The sequence below is a fragment of the Nuphar pumila genome, chromosome 14 (assembly GCF_984573655.1).
Source record: "Nuphar pumila chromosome 14, dmNupPumi1.hap1.1, whole genome shotgun sequence".
NCBI classification, from domain to species: Eukaryota; Viridiplantae; Streptophyta; class Magnoliopsida; order Nymphaeales; family Nymphaeaceae; genus Nuphar; species Nuphar pumila.
The window spans coordinates 72,352,952-72,367,502 of record NC_143262.1 but is presented as its reverse complement, the minus strand read 5'-3'; the positions used below and the strand labels follow the sequence as shown (position 1 = coordinate 72,367,502).

At 39.1% G+C, this 14,551-nt stretch overlaps 1 protein-coding gene and 1 long non-coding RNA gene across 3 annotated transcripts; both read left to right on the top strand.

Annotated features, from left to right (window-relative positions):
• The first annotated feature begins 218 nt into the window (after positions 1-218).
• On the top strand, positions 219-8,840 carry LOC149816955 (glucan endo-1,3-beta-glucosidase 14-like). 2 transcript variants are annotated; one of them, XM_089987737.1, is made up of 4 exons: positions 219-308; positions 3,921-4,960; positions 6,295-6,481; positions 8,405-8,840. In XM_089987737.1, exons 1-3 carry the CDS (start codon positions 257-259, stop codon positions 6,343-6,345), a joined length of 1,143 nt encoding a protein of 380 aa, XP_089843863.1. In that variant the 5' UTR covers positions 219-256; the 3' UTR covers positions 6,346-6,481; positions 8,405-8,840. The 2 variants fall into 2 exon arrangements, with proteins under 2 accessions (XP_089843863.1, XP_089843864.1); XM_089987738.1 differs by lacking the exon at positions 8,405-8,840 and adding an exon at positions 7,745-7,882.
• A 1,209-nt stretch (positions 8,841-10,049) lies between these two features.
• LOC149816954 (uncharacterized) lies at positions 10,050-10,782 on the top strand. The gene is made up of 2 exons (XR_016427734.1): positions 10,050-10,232; positions 10,460-10,782. It is a non-coding gene; the product is annotated as an uncharacterized LOC149816954 (long non-coding RNA).
• Positions 10,783-14,551: the final 3,769 nt, after the last annotated feature.

Below are 14,551 nucleotides of genomic sequence, written 5' to 3'. Positions count from 1 at the left end.
GCCGCTAATTCTTGGGTTGACACGCTTTTAGTGTCAAGGATACTAACGTCATTTCATTCTTAGACATCCAAGCCGCGACGGTAAGGCGATGGGGACTCCACTAAAACGCTGACACGACTAGGACGCTGACACATGTCGGTAGAGAAACGGGACGCTCGCCACAACGGTGCGTTGCGTTGCGTTATAAAACCGGAGCCACTAGGGCTACTCTCCTCCCCTCCCTCTATTCGTCTCTGCCCGAAAAGCACACGTACCGATGGCACGTGCGACGCGTTTCCGCCACTACTACGTCTACGTCTTACTACTAGGTATGGACCTCTCTCCCTCTCTCTCTCTGGATCTACTGAAGTTGCTCAATTTTGCAGAGTTTAATCTATGGAGAAGTCGTGAAAACTAATAACCAGTTAAGCTACATATTGATTTCCATTTTTCTTTCGTTTTTCGGTATTTGAACGGCGGGAGATAAAATAAGATTTTCCATTTTCTTTCATTCGTTTTGCTCTCTGCGCGTCTTAACTGGGTGGAAGAAATTAAAGATTTTGTGGATCTTTCGAACCAACAATGAGTTTTTCTTATGATCTGTGGGTGATAGAAAATTATTTGCTGATTTCGATGTTAATGTCTAGATAAATCTGTCAATATCGAAGAGAAATTCTTAGGTTTTTGGAGAATGCTGTTTTTGTGCAAATTTCTGTCAATTAATATCGAAGATAAATTATGAGGTTTTTGGAGAATGCTGTTTTTGTGCAAAAATTATGAGGTTTTTGGAGAATGCCGTTTTTGTGCAAATTTCTGTCAAAAAGCGTGATTTTCAGAAATTTTGATAATTCTGTAAGGCTCATTTTCCGGATCTTAAACGAACGAAGGGAGAGTTGGAGAGTACTTGCGAATTCTGGAAAAGAGTGCACGAGAAATGAGGTGATCATTTATTTGAAATCATTTCCAATGCGTTTCTGGTATATTACAAATGGAAATTTTAATTTGCGCAAGGAATTGTTTTTCTTTATGTCCATTTTTAGGAGAAACGGGTTTTTTTTAGAAATCGTCATTAATTTTCTTGAATAAATTGGTTAGTTTTCCGGATCTCAGGTGTGTGAAGGCTGATTGGAATTTAAAACGGGTTATATTTCATTTGTTCCTGAAGGTGACCGGAAGTTTCGAGAATTTAAATTTCAGATTTTTCGGGTATTTCTCAAGATTCTCGGTATCTTTTCTTTTAATATCCAGATATTATTTTAGATTTAATGTGCGTAAAGAGGGAATTTCAAATATCACGAGTCATGGAAGGCTAGCATTTTACTGCGCGAGGTTCTTTAGAATTCCGCCAAATTTATGGGTTCCATATTTTCAAAAAATTCAGACCGCGTTAAGAAGAATGAAGGGGCTAGTATTATTAAAAGAAAACCTGTGTGAGGAGGAAAAAGGAGTTGCAAAAATTTCACGTTTCTGAAAGTTTTCTAGATCGAGGAATCGTGGTGTATATATATATAAAATGGACGGTGAACGGCATCCGGTGGATCCCTGACCTGATCCGCACTTGTTGTTTTGTCCTTCCATGAAAGATTTTTTCCTATTTGTGGATTACGTCTTCTGGTCATTTTCTCAAAGAAACAGGGTCTTTTGTTCACTATGGAACAAATAAACTTGCTGTCCTTTTTCTCCTCGCCAAAAAATTCTCAGTTTTTCATGAGATTTTTCAAAAACCGATTATAAACCCCCCAAAAATGTGACTTTTTCAAATATCACCTATTTTGAAAACATTGTGTACCTTATCAATGTGATGTTTACGTTTTTTATATACTTTTATATTTTTAATGATTTTCTTATATTTTTATGTAATTTATATATTTTTGAAATATAAATATACTGATATTTTCCGAAGAAAATGCAAATTTTTAAATTTACCCTGAGATTTTCCTTTGACGAGTAAATCTTAATAATGAAATTTGTGACTATGGACCATAACAGCTTCTAAGTATCGGGAACTAACATTATGTACAAACTTCGTAGCCCAAACTTTCGAATTTATGGTACTTCTAATCAGTATATGGATGGTCTTATATATGTATTTAGAGATGAGGGGTGATTGGATATTTGAGTAAATAGAACCCTGTCGTCAAGGAGAGCAGATCAAGTGTTCTGGCAAATCACTTTTTAGAAAAGTGATTTGGCATCCTCACCGTCCACAATGTACAAGGACATGAGGTCTTTGTGTGGGATGAAGCAATGGACGGTGAAGATGTCAAATCACTTTCTTAAAATGATTTGACAGATCACCTGATCTGCCATCGGAAGAAAAAGGCTTGAAACGTTTCAGCAGTCACCTTTCCAGACTCGTTTTATAGGAGCCTTGTTTTTTGGGTAAAAGGATCTTTTCTCCTATTTATATCTGAGTAAGCAAGACGGTTTTGACTCATTGTAGAGAGCATGGTGCATATTTGCAAATTTTCACCCAGTTGTGCGGACAGCCAGACAGGTGCGACTGCATGGGTTGAACCCCCAAGCGTAATCTACAAGCCTTTTAGATGCATCATGCGTAGAAAACCTTTGCCTTGTGAACAAGGATCCGATGGCTAATGGTATCGAATATGGCTTTTTATTACTTTCCCTTATAATACCAGCAACAATACATACCTTTAAACCTGATTACGCATTCTTAATCTTGATGCTCATTAATAGAGAGTAGTGATTGTGAGGCATCTAATCATGCATGTTGAGTGAGAGACCTTTTTTTTGGCATGTTATTTATTGAATGATACTGCTTGTGATGGAAGCGATGGGCATCATGGTCGGGGGGGGTCATACAGCATGGCCGACACTAGCGATAGATATGGAAAACGATACTTTGGAGATGACGGGCTCATCCAACGAATATGTCCACATTGGTTTATGTAATCACATGGTATTACATGGGGTTGAAGCAGCATACCAATCCCAAGAGAATTGTGATTTGCCTCGACTCTTAGTGGAGAGCTTTATCAATGATGTCATGATCTTATCCGCTGCATGCTTACGACTTCTCAACTATGACATTTGCAAAGTGAACTTGTTCCATAAAATATTTCGTTTTTCAAACTCAACAATCTTCAGCTTGACTCCACTAACATGTAGGTGCAGATTGGTAATTGGTTGTGAATTTTGTATGGCACCTGATAATGCATTTGTGTTTGAACCAACTTCGCTGGTTGATTGAACCAGCTCAACCGTAAAAAGTGGACGAGATTCCTTTCAGTGTAGTTAAAGACCTTATCGCCAATGCTGATAGATGCCGACTGTCTTTTTTCGACAGAGCAGAGCCCTACCAGTTATACAACCATACCATTTCGGGTTCAAACTTGCCTAAAGCTGTAGGTGCCGACTGTCATAAAAGTACTCGCGCCATGGTTCTATCTTAGGAATCCACTATCCTTGCCTCTATCAAGGTTGCAGTTTGCAGAATATTTGTATAGGTGTGGTGAGACCTAATGTTACACTTTTTGACATAAATTACACCTTACACAATGTAGGATTAGTCTGGTTTTAAGTTAAAAATTTAACCAACTCTGTGAAAATGGTCAACTCTCTAGTTTGCAATTATCATTTCTGCTCTTTAATATTTATCTTTATATCTGTAATTTCCTCTTTGTCCTGCGGAAACAATTGAGCAATTCATGCTAAAATTTGTTTTTCCTCTGCTTTTACCCTCTCAAGCTAAAAAAGCTTCTTCGTTAAACAAAGTTGAACACTAAACAAGCTTTACTAGACTTTGAATGGGGTCTCTCTCTCTCTCTCTCTCTCTCTCTCTCTCTCTCTCTCTCTCTCTCTCTCTCTCAATTTTTGAACTTTCTCAATTCTCTCTCAACGCACACACAACCATATTACGTTTCCATTGGCCAAAGCCCTCACAATTCTGCTCCCTGTTGTTTATCGTGTCTGCGAAGGTGTGTTGTTGCAGCATCAGGCAGAGAGCCTCGGGGTGGGCATAAACTACGGGCAGATCGCCAACAACCTGCCGTCCCCGTCCCGCGTGTCCGTCCTTCTCCGCTCCCTCAACGTCCGCAAGGTCAAGCTCTACGACGCCGACCCCAACGTCCTCCGAGCCTTCGCCGGCACCAACGTCGAGTTCGTCGTGGGAATCGGCGACGAGTACGTCACCAACATGACCAACCCTTCCCTGGCGCTCGCCTGGGTCCAGCTGAACGTCCAACCCTACCTACCCGAGACCCTCATCTCCTGCATCACCGTCGGCAATGAGGTCTTTTCCGGCAACGATACCACCCTCATGGCCAACCTCCTCCCCGCCATACAGAACATCCACTCGGCCCTCTCCACCCTCGGCCTCAGCAGCCAAGTTACCGTCACCACCGCCCATTCCCTTCTCGTCCTCTCCTCCTCCTACCCACCCTCTTCCGGCGCCTTCCGCCAGGACCTCGCCGGCTACATCCAGCCCTTGCTCAACTTCCACGCCCAGACCGGCTCCCCATTCCTCATCAACGCCTACCCTTACTTCGCATACAAGGGAAATCCAAGTGAGGTCCCCCTCGACTACGTCCTGTTCCAGCCGAACCAGGGGATTGTGGACCCTGTATCCAACCTGCATTACGATAACATGCTCTACGCCCAGATCGACGCCGTCTACCACGCGCTTGCGGCGATGGGCAGGCCGGATTTGCAGGTGAGGATCTCGGAGACCGGGTGGCCATCAAATGGAGATGCCGACGAGGCTGGGGCGACGCCGGAGAACGCGGGGATCTATAACGGGAACCTGCTGAAGAGGATTGAGATGAGGCAGGGGACGCCGTTGATGCCCTCCGTGCCGTTGGATACGTATGTGTTCGCCCTGTTCAACGAGGACCTGAAGCCCGGGCCCACTTCGGAGAGGAATTACGGGCTGTTTCACCCGGATGGCACGCCCGTTTACAACATTGGCCTGAATGGTGTTCTTCCTGGGTATTCAGGGGCGTTGGGGAGGAGGAACGAGGTAAATTTGATAACTCTGGTCATTATCTCTGCTGTTTGAAATTACAGTTGGTTGATATGGTCGACTCTTTTTGTATTCGAAATTGGGTTTCTCGCATCGGTGGTTTTAAATTATGGGCATGAGTTGTTAGGCGAGAATCGCATCCTCTATTTGGGGTTTTGGTTGGAAGTCTGAAAACGACAGGAAAAAAAGATGGTTTTGATATTTGTAAAGAGTTGTTGATATTTGTCTGGTGTTTCGTACTTTTTTTTTGGGAATTATGATTAAACATGCTCTTCTAGGTGGAAATTTAACTCTTTTTTTTTTTGCCTTTTTGCTGTTTTGTATTCCTTTTAATATCGGTGCTTGGAGGTTATCACGTGTGTCTCATTTTCTTGCCATACTGTGATGGCGATAGATCCCAATTTGTTGTTGTGTGTAATTTTCTGTTTTACCATTTCTGATTTAACTTCTGGCCAGGTGAACATATGATTGATTTGATTTCTCATCTGAAAATTTGTTTTCTTGTATTCCTTTTATGTTTCGGCATCCTAGTGATAATGAGCTCGATAAGTTCTGTTAGGTATTCCATTTAGCTGGTTCGGTTCTATTCTTGACATGAACTTTTTCAGCCAAATTAGTTGTTCAACTTCGTAGTTGTCCCGTTATTGGTGCCTGTCACCAGATCCAAAAAGTAATGATGTTTCCAATGATCTTAAACAGTTTTTTTTTTAAAGTTTTGAAATTTTTATGACCTTTTTTTCTCGTTTCTAACCTTTTTTGTGAGCTTAGCGTTTGGTTGTTGTTGTTCTAGGATATCTTCTTTATCTCGATAAGAAATTTTTGACTTGTGGTAGTTTTTAGTTTATAGTTCATTAGCTTTTCTTAAATTTTCAAGATATTGCAGTTGATTTTTTCTCTATATTCTTGCTTGATATGGGCTGCTTCGGGTTTATGGAGTGTGTGTTCTTTCAAGGGCTTTTTTTCTTTTTAATACTATTTAATAAATCCACAGTCATTTTTGCACGTTTTCTTGGTTTAGAACGCAATCGAAATTTTCTTTTGGCAGAATGAAAAAGTTAGTTTTCCCAATTGTTTAGGGAACATGGTTGTGTGATCAGATTGTATGTTTTAAATCAAGCTCATGCAGTTGTCAGATGCCATGTATAAAGGTGTGACAGTAGTTTCCAGAATTTGTTGTCTTCTAAACGATACCTACTCTGTATACATTGAGGACTTAATTTTTATATTACCGTATATCTACATCTCATTCCCGTGCTTTGTTTGTTGGACATTGAAGTTTGCAATGATTTTGCAATCAGATTTAAGGATTTCTTGCTTGGAATTCCCTGCAGATATTCTGGAGTTTGGGTTTACTAAGCATAGTGTTGATTCTGACAATGTGAGCTCAAGAAGGATGATTAGTTGCCGATGGTAGCTTATATGAACAGAAGAATCCAAAGCTTCCTAGACTCCTAGTGCATTATTGATAAGACTTATTGACCCCGCCCCCCATAATCTCTGTTTAAGAGATCTCTACTGGTGAGTGCACGCTCCTTTATTCTTGTTAATTATGTTAATTATTTAGGAGTTCCATTCTGGTCCAGTGGCAGCATATGCTGTCCTTCCATGCCCGCCCAAGATACTTGGTTTCCCATGTCTTTAGGCATTCAAGCTGGTCCATCGATGAGTTGGTCCTGGTCCTGTTTCAATCTCTTGTTCAAGTCTCGAATTAAAAATATACCTAGAGCTTATTCGTCTCATGCAGTGTTCATGGAAAATTGCTACGCTGACATCTATTTTTTCCCTTTTCATAACTGGTGAAATAAAGATTACCATGCTGACATAAGTGGGTGTCAGTTTTTTCTCCCCACTTTTCTCTTTTCATGTGTAAATCCCTTTGTACCTGCACTCTCGTAGATAAGGCTAAGCTGACAAGACCTTTTAGAAACTTGTGCCCTTTTCCTTGAAAGACTTTAATTTCATTGAGAGCGGAACAAACGGGACCTTAGGGATAACATGAGCGGATCCTGTAAAGCAATCTCACCCAGCGTTTACAACTACAAAACCCACCTTACTGCACTGTAGCTCAGTACAAGTGCGACCCACAGTGGAGTGGGTTTTGTGGTTGTAAACACTGGGCGAGATTGCCCAGAGTTTTATAGGATCCGCTTTCTAAATGAATCCACGCCATTAACTGTGAAAAGTGGATAGATTCTATGGAAAGTTGAACTTTTCCAATGAGTCCAATCTCGACCATGGCTTTTTGACTGGTAACCCGAATAATGGGACCACATCACGACACCAACACAAAAAAATCGTGGTGCACCTTTGGGATCTGGACTCAGTTTCTATCGGTAGCTCTGTGGAACTCTTGGCCCATAAAAGAGCCATTTTAATGGGTGTCCTTTTATTGATGAAAAAGTGAAGGACGAAAAAAATTATGGGGCCATCCAAGACTGTCCCTATTGCTAAGATCATGACTGAAACGTCTCACCGGAAAGGTACCTATAGCCACAACTGAACAAGACTCTCTCTCTCTCTCTCTCTCTCTCTCTCTCTCACACACACACACACACACACACACAGTAAGAGAGACACTGCAACATCTTAGATGAAGTGTACCCAACAAAAGGTTGGTCATGGAGGTGATTGGGTATGGTGTTATCGAGCTGTTAACATTCAAGGGGTGTTTGGCCCACAGCGACCACACACATGCAAACCATTGTCTAAGATTGATGATCATAGACGTAGACTCAGAATGATAAAGATGCTAATTTGTCCAATTTTTTCCTCTTATTGTAGGTTTTCAGCATCCAACATAAAACTAGTGTTGGAATCCACTGATCTTTTCAAACCTGCATAGCTGTTTGACCTAAATGTTGTCAGTATCGGTATAGGCCCTGTATCGTTTGGCCAACATTCAGGTGAATTGGCCGAGTAGTCAAGTGAATCGTTTTGGTTTTGAATCGACTAAAAAATATTACGTATCAATCAGAACGTGACACGTGTTAAAGCCATTAAAATTTTATTAAAATAATATAAAAAAAACAATTTTAGATTTATTAAAAAAATAACCGATTCAGGGGTGGAGCGTATAGATTTTCTGCCAATATCGGTCGATACGCGCCGATATTTTTTCTTTAACTGGTTCTGCTTTTATTCACATGCATGTCCACATAAGCGCAGACAAGTGCATGCTCTCTCCTGTCTTGACTTTCAACCTATTCATAAAAGAGTTGAACCTACTTTTGCTTTGAAGTCCAGTTAGTGGCTTATATATATATTTTATATTTAAAATATTAGGAAAACCCCATCAGTCGGTTGGGGCATTAAATAATTCTAACGGCTCACTTGATACTTTCCATGTATGAAAATCGGTGGAATACCTTGAAACTAGTGAAGAAAATTGGTGATGGCAGCCTTTTATTTGCTATGTGACAGTTTTGTATCCATTTCGTGCAGGTCAAAAAGATTTGTGTGGGAAGCCGGGGCATCGTAAAAGGCATCAACTGCTGCAGGGGAACCTTTAGCGGTGCCGGTTTAGGTGGGTTTGTTTTCTACAGATTGCTGCTCTATAGAAAAACCACAAGGCATGTGCTGATTGCCAGCAATCCATTCAAATGCCCGTGTTGAGCAAAACTCCATCTGACACACACCTGCTGTATGGTCTTCTATTGGGCGGTATGCTATAGAAAACAGGCTTTTGCAGCCCACTTTCTTTGGGGCAGACCACCGGCCTGCTCTATAGAAAATGTGCTAGCTTAGGAGATTAGTTTAGGGAGCTGATGTGGGTGTCGGCCGAAATTCCTGGACTCAAGATCATGTAATAACAGTTTGTGTTGATTGTTGCTTGATTCTTTATGAAACAAAAAGCACCGCGGCCTTTCACATGCACCTACTAATTAATTGATTGATTATTTGTTTGCTTTTCATGGGAAGTGCATATTTTAGTTGCAAAGAGTCTGTTGAGGATGATCTCATCATCTGAGTAAAAAAAATTCCATAGTTGGTAATGCCAAGTGTCTCACTTTATTAACTGGGCGGTTACCAGCTGAGAACCTGCAGGGGCTGTCCCTCTACCTGTCCATCACACTCTGTTAGAGATTCTTTTACGTGGTGCCAACTCTGTTAGAGATTCTTTTACGTGGTGCCATATTCGTGGATCTCACAAAGAGAGAGAGAGAGAGAGAGAGAGAGAGAGAGAGAGAGATTCTTTAATGTGGTGCCATATTTCTGGATCTCATAAAGAGGTTTCTTTTTCTCTCTGCTTTGGACATTTTCTGGATATGGGGATAGGATGTGCCTGGAGCACAGAAGGAGATTTCTCTTTCTGTGGCCGTATCCAATGACCCACTTGACTCCCAAAGCACATCTATGCGGATGAGCCCTTTTCTTGGGCGAGAGGACGGTTAACTTTATTTCGATATTTTTGCAGTTTCTTTTAGAATTATTCAAGCATGAAGTCCTTGAGGCAAGGGGACCATTTAATGTTTGCTTCGGGTACTTTCAACATTGAAGCCTTCATGGATCCTATGTGGCAAGAAAGTGATGTTGCCTCTATCCAAACACGGCTTTATGATCTTGTAGGATCTGCAGTTTAAAACTTGCTTTTTTTTTTTAATGATGAGGAACCCTCACCTAAGCATGGAAAACCCCGGTGGATCCTCATGACCACCCTGTCTTACATGGCCCACCTCTGAATGCTCCGGACACACCCGTTTGGTCCCGCGTCTTCATCTCAATGCCCTTACAACCACTCCGCTGGCCAGGCCCGCAGTGGTAGGATCTGTTTGAAACTTGAAATTCTGTATCTCGGCCAACATACTGGGGGCCCAGCGCACGCCATATCATGTGCGTGGTTCTTGTTATGGGCCCGATGCATAGTAGGTAGCCCATATCCTCCATCAAGCGTCGGCATTGCAAGCTTGCTGGACGTGTCGAGAACATCTTGGTGGGCCTGCTCATGTTTCCAGGTGGCTTATATGTCATATAAGCATGCTAATAGAAGGAGTAAATAAGTTTAATTGTTGTATCCATTCTCTTGAACGCTTAGAAATATCGATGAAGTGGTCATCTAATCTGTTATTGTGCAACTTGAGGATGGGGCCATAAGGGGTTCCAAACCAACCTTGTCAGCAAAGGTTTGGGTGTGACCGTGAACTGTCGAATTGGGTGCAGCAACAAAGACCATGACTCGTATCCATTGTTATTTAAGTTAGCATTCTGGGCCATCATTTCGTGACCATGTTTGCAACCCTGGCTCGAAAGCTGGTAGCTGCTCCTTTACCAGGTATGTATGGATGAAAGAGTTTGCACGCAACATTTTCGAACTTAGGCTGATAAGGTCATGTAAAGGTGCTCAACAGCTGCTGCATGGTAAGTGGTTACAAACTTAAGCTTTGCTAAGATCAAGGTGCAAAACAGATGCATGAGTTTGGTGGTCCCTTTGACATCATGTGTATTCGATTGAGATCACAAGTTTATTTGCATCTTAAAGGGGCTAGGGTTTGTACACAGGTCTTGGTGGCCCAAAGGAAACATGATCTGCAAGGTGACAACATGGCAACAGTCGACAAGTGGGCTAGCGTGAGGCTAGAGACATTTCAATCAGTTGGTTGGGTGTGAAGGACCACAGACCGTGTGCGTGTAAAGAATGAAGGCTGCGTGTTTACAATAGGGACATGCAGACTGTAAAAATGCATTTCATGGAAAAAATATACTATTTATAGTGGTTTGGTATAACGTGACCTACTGTAGAATCTTTTTTTTTCTCTCTCTAGGCTTCACACTCCTCATAGGAGACTTCTGCCTTGTTTATATAAATTTTTGAGAGTTACACTGTCGAGAATCCTCCAAATACAAGGAGTTCCATTGGCATTCAGAGTCCTTTTGATTACAAACAAGTTTAGATTTAAGAATCTTCTTTACAATGTCTTGCTTTTAACAACTAAAATAGGGGTCCTGAATGAATCTTTCTTCCTTCTTGGACTCTACATTCATTCCAACTTGTGGACCTAATTGGGAGGAACCCAACTCAACATCATCTGAATGTGAATTTGTCTTGACATGCACCCTCAAGCTAATCTCTCGGATATTAAGCTTGTCTCTGAAATAGTAAAAATTTGGTCCTCGTAGGAATTTGATGAGGACATCAAACAAAACACACTTTAATATCACTTTATGGAGTTTTCTTTCTAACAAAATGATGGTCAATTTTGATATGTTTTGTTTTAGCACTTTTGTTGTCACTCCACAAAACTGAAACATTAGTAGAACTGATACCCAAATCCTTCAAAAGCTGCTTAATTAAGCCACATTAATTCAAAAGTTGCTCCATCAATGACTTTATACTTTGATTTTGTACTTGATATGCAACTATATTTTGTTTAGAAGAACTCCAAGACAACAAGTTGTGCCCCAAAAAGGTGACATAGCTACTGGTGGATTTTCAGTCATCATGATACCCTGTCCAATCTGCATCAAAAAATGCAACAAATTCGAGATCAGTGGACCTTTTGACATATAAGCCATAATTAACAGTTTGTTTCAAATATCTTAGAATACGTTTTACATGAGTCCAATGTTGTAGCGTGGACTCATTAGTAAATTGTTATAGCAAAGGTAGTATGTGAATGTGTGAAAGTAGCGTATTGTAGAACCCCAACAATGCTTTTGTACTAAGTAGGGGTTTCCAATTGCTCTCCTGAATATCTGGAAAGAGAAACATTAGGAGCTGCAGGAGTGATCATACTTTTACAATATATCATGCCTGACTTGAGTAGAAGACGTGTAATGTATTTCCTCTGGGATAATATAACACTTGATGGGCTTGGGAAAAGTTCAATACCCATGAAATAGTGAAAGTCTCCCAAGTCTTTTATCAAGAATTCCTGACAAAGAGCTTTAATTATATTTCTGACTTCCTGATGAGAGTTCTCTATCATAATTATGTCATCAACATATATCAAAATATACAACTTTATTTTTTTTTCAATCTAGATGAATATAAAGGAGTTTGCTTTAGACTCTATAAAGATTAATTTTTTTAAATGTGTTGAGAAACTATGTTTTGATTATGCATATGTGATATGCTAAATATGATATGCTTTCATGTATGAAACTGAATATGTTATAATATGACTGAATATGATGTGCTATAAATCTAACGTGTATTTGATGCAAGGATCCTTCATCTGAAAATAGTGAAGGCTTTATGTTCAAGTACAACATCCTGATGCAATCATACTCATGGATAGAAGAAAAAACTTGTGAGCCAAAGAGATTAAAGACTATCCAAGTTGATCGGCTACCTCAAGATTTTTTTGAGTCTTTTGTAACAGAACCTTCATAAGCTTGCATGCATATTTCATATTAGAATATATGTTATACACAAAAAGGCAAGCTTTCATAAAAGTAACCATTTGAGTATATTGTATTATTTCAAAAAGACCTTTTAGAACAATCATTGTACTTTCTAAAAGCATTTATAGAAAAAGACAAAAGTTGACAAGATAAGAGCACTCACATATGAATTGTCAACTTTTTCAAAAAGAATCATTAATTATATTTTATAAAGTTAATTCAAATAAATGACCATTAGTAATTTAAATCACTCAAGTATTCCTACAAGCATTTATAAAAAAAACAAAATTGACAAGATATAAAAGCTCATGATTTCAAAAGCATTTATGTAAGAAAAGACAAAATATGAAAAGGTGTATTAGTTTATAATACACAAACATTTTTTGTAAGATATTTGTGGTTCTTTCTTCAAAGCATTTACTCAAGAAAAGACCATTTGAAAAATGAGTAGTACAAAGAGCATTTATTGTACTTTCAAGTATTTACTCAAGAAATGACGATTTGTGTTTTAAGTCTTATTTTTTATACTCAAACATTTAATGTACTACAAGTCATTTATTTAAGAAATGATAAATTACAATTCTCATTTCAAAATACATAAACCATTTAATGTACCTCAAATCAATTTAGAAATGACGATTTGAGAAAACAATCATCATTCTTTAATACACAAATATTTATTGTTAAACTAAATATTCATTTAGGAAATAACGATTTGAGATAATAAATATTATAACACACAAACATTTATTGTTCTTCCAAAGCATTTAATTAAGAATGACAACTTATGAAAAAGTAAAATAGTACACAAATTATTGTACTCTCTTTTTCATAAAAGAAAGGATGTTTTTGAAAGACAAAGTGATACATATCAAATAATACTCTCATCTGAAATAGTCTTTCAAAAAGAAACTCGACTTTTTCTATACCTATATATACAAACAAAAAGATGTCAAAAGATACACATACAGAAAATATTTTTGAGATAACACTCAGAGCTTTGAAAAAGAGAAAAAGAAAGAGAAAAGGAGAGAAAGAGAAAAAAAGACAAAGAAAACTCTCTGACAAAAATCGAGTGTGTATTTGAGAAAGCAAAAGAATATTTTTTGTTCTCTAGAGTGATTATTTTGCCTACTTTTCAAAGAGAGAACATTATGTGAGAATCTTCTGAAAAGAGTGATATTATTATACGTGCTTTCATATTCTGCATATCATTCTGAAGGTTCTATAGGAAAGTGTTGTAACTTTATGTTTTTATTATGTTTCCTTCTGGTTTGAGAAGAAGACCTTTGTAAGAGGGTGTTGATTGCCTTCTCGGAAATTAAGAAGAAAACCTCTGTGTACGAGGGTGTTGTACCTCCTTCTGGTTTGAGAAGAAGACCTCTGTGTTAGAGGGTGTTGTTTCCTTCTCGGGTTTGAGAAGAAGACCTCTGTAAGAGGGTGTTGTATTATTTATCTCGTAACAAGGATTAAATAGTGGAAAGCTCAAGTGGTTTTACTTGAGGACTGGACGTAGGTCAGTAACTCGACCAAACCAGTATAAATCCTGTGTTTATTGTGTGGTGCCTATTGTTTTATTTTTTAATTATCGATCTGTGCTCATACATCACTATTCACCCCCCCCCCCCCTCTAGTGGTATTTCAAAGTGCACCTTTAAGCTCTCAAACCATGCATGAGGAGCCTGCTTTAAGCCATATAAGGCTTGATCAAGCTTGCATATATAATCAAGATGACTCTTATCTACAAATCCTGAAGGTTATGCCATATAAACTTCTTCTTTAAGTTACCTGGGCAAGAAGGAATTATTCACATCCAGTTGATGAATCTGCCAACCACCAAAGACATCAATAGAGAGAATCGTTCTAACAAATGTGAGTTTGACAACTGGGCTAAAAGTTTAAAAATAATCTACTCCTTTTTGCTGATTGTACCTTTGGTAACTAGTCATGCCTTATACCTAGCAATGGTCTCATTTTCATATCATTTTATCGTATATATCCACTTACATCATGGTAGGTTGTTGATTGTTGTATGAGGAACCAAGGTCCAAGTTTTGCTTTTATGTAAGGCCTCTATCTCTTCTTTCATGGTGTTTTTCGTTTAGGTTCTCAGGCAACTTGGACAAAATTGAGTGACTTAGGACTTTAGTTAAGAGTCAAACATGTATGGGATACTTCATGGCAGAGAACATTTTTTAATTTAGTGTCCTATCTTAGAACTTGGTTATCATAGGATGAGTTCTAACT

Bases quoted from the DNA above. Each gene is read 5' to 3' on its own strand.
- LOC149816955 (XM_089987737.1), top strand. From the start codon at position 257: ATGGCACGTGCGACGCGTTTCCGCCACTACTACGTCTACGTCTTACTA. The intron at 309-3,920 runs GTATGGACCTCT...GTGTCTGCGAAG, and splicing joins CGTCTACGTCTTACTACTAG to GTGTGTTGTTGCAGCATCAG. The intron at 4,961-6,294 runs GTAAATTTGATA...AATTCCCTGCAG, and splicing joins CGTTGGGGAGGAGGAACGAG to ATATTCTGGAGTTTGGGTTT.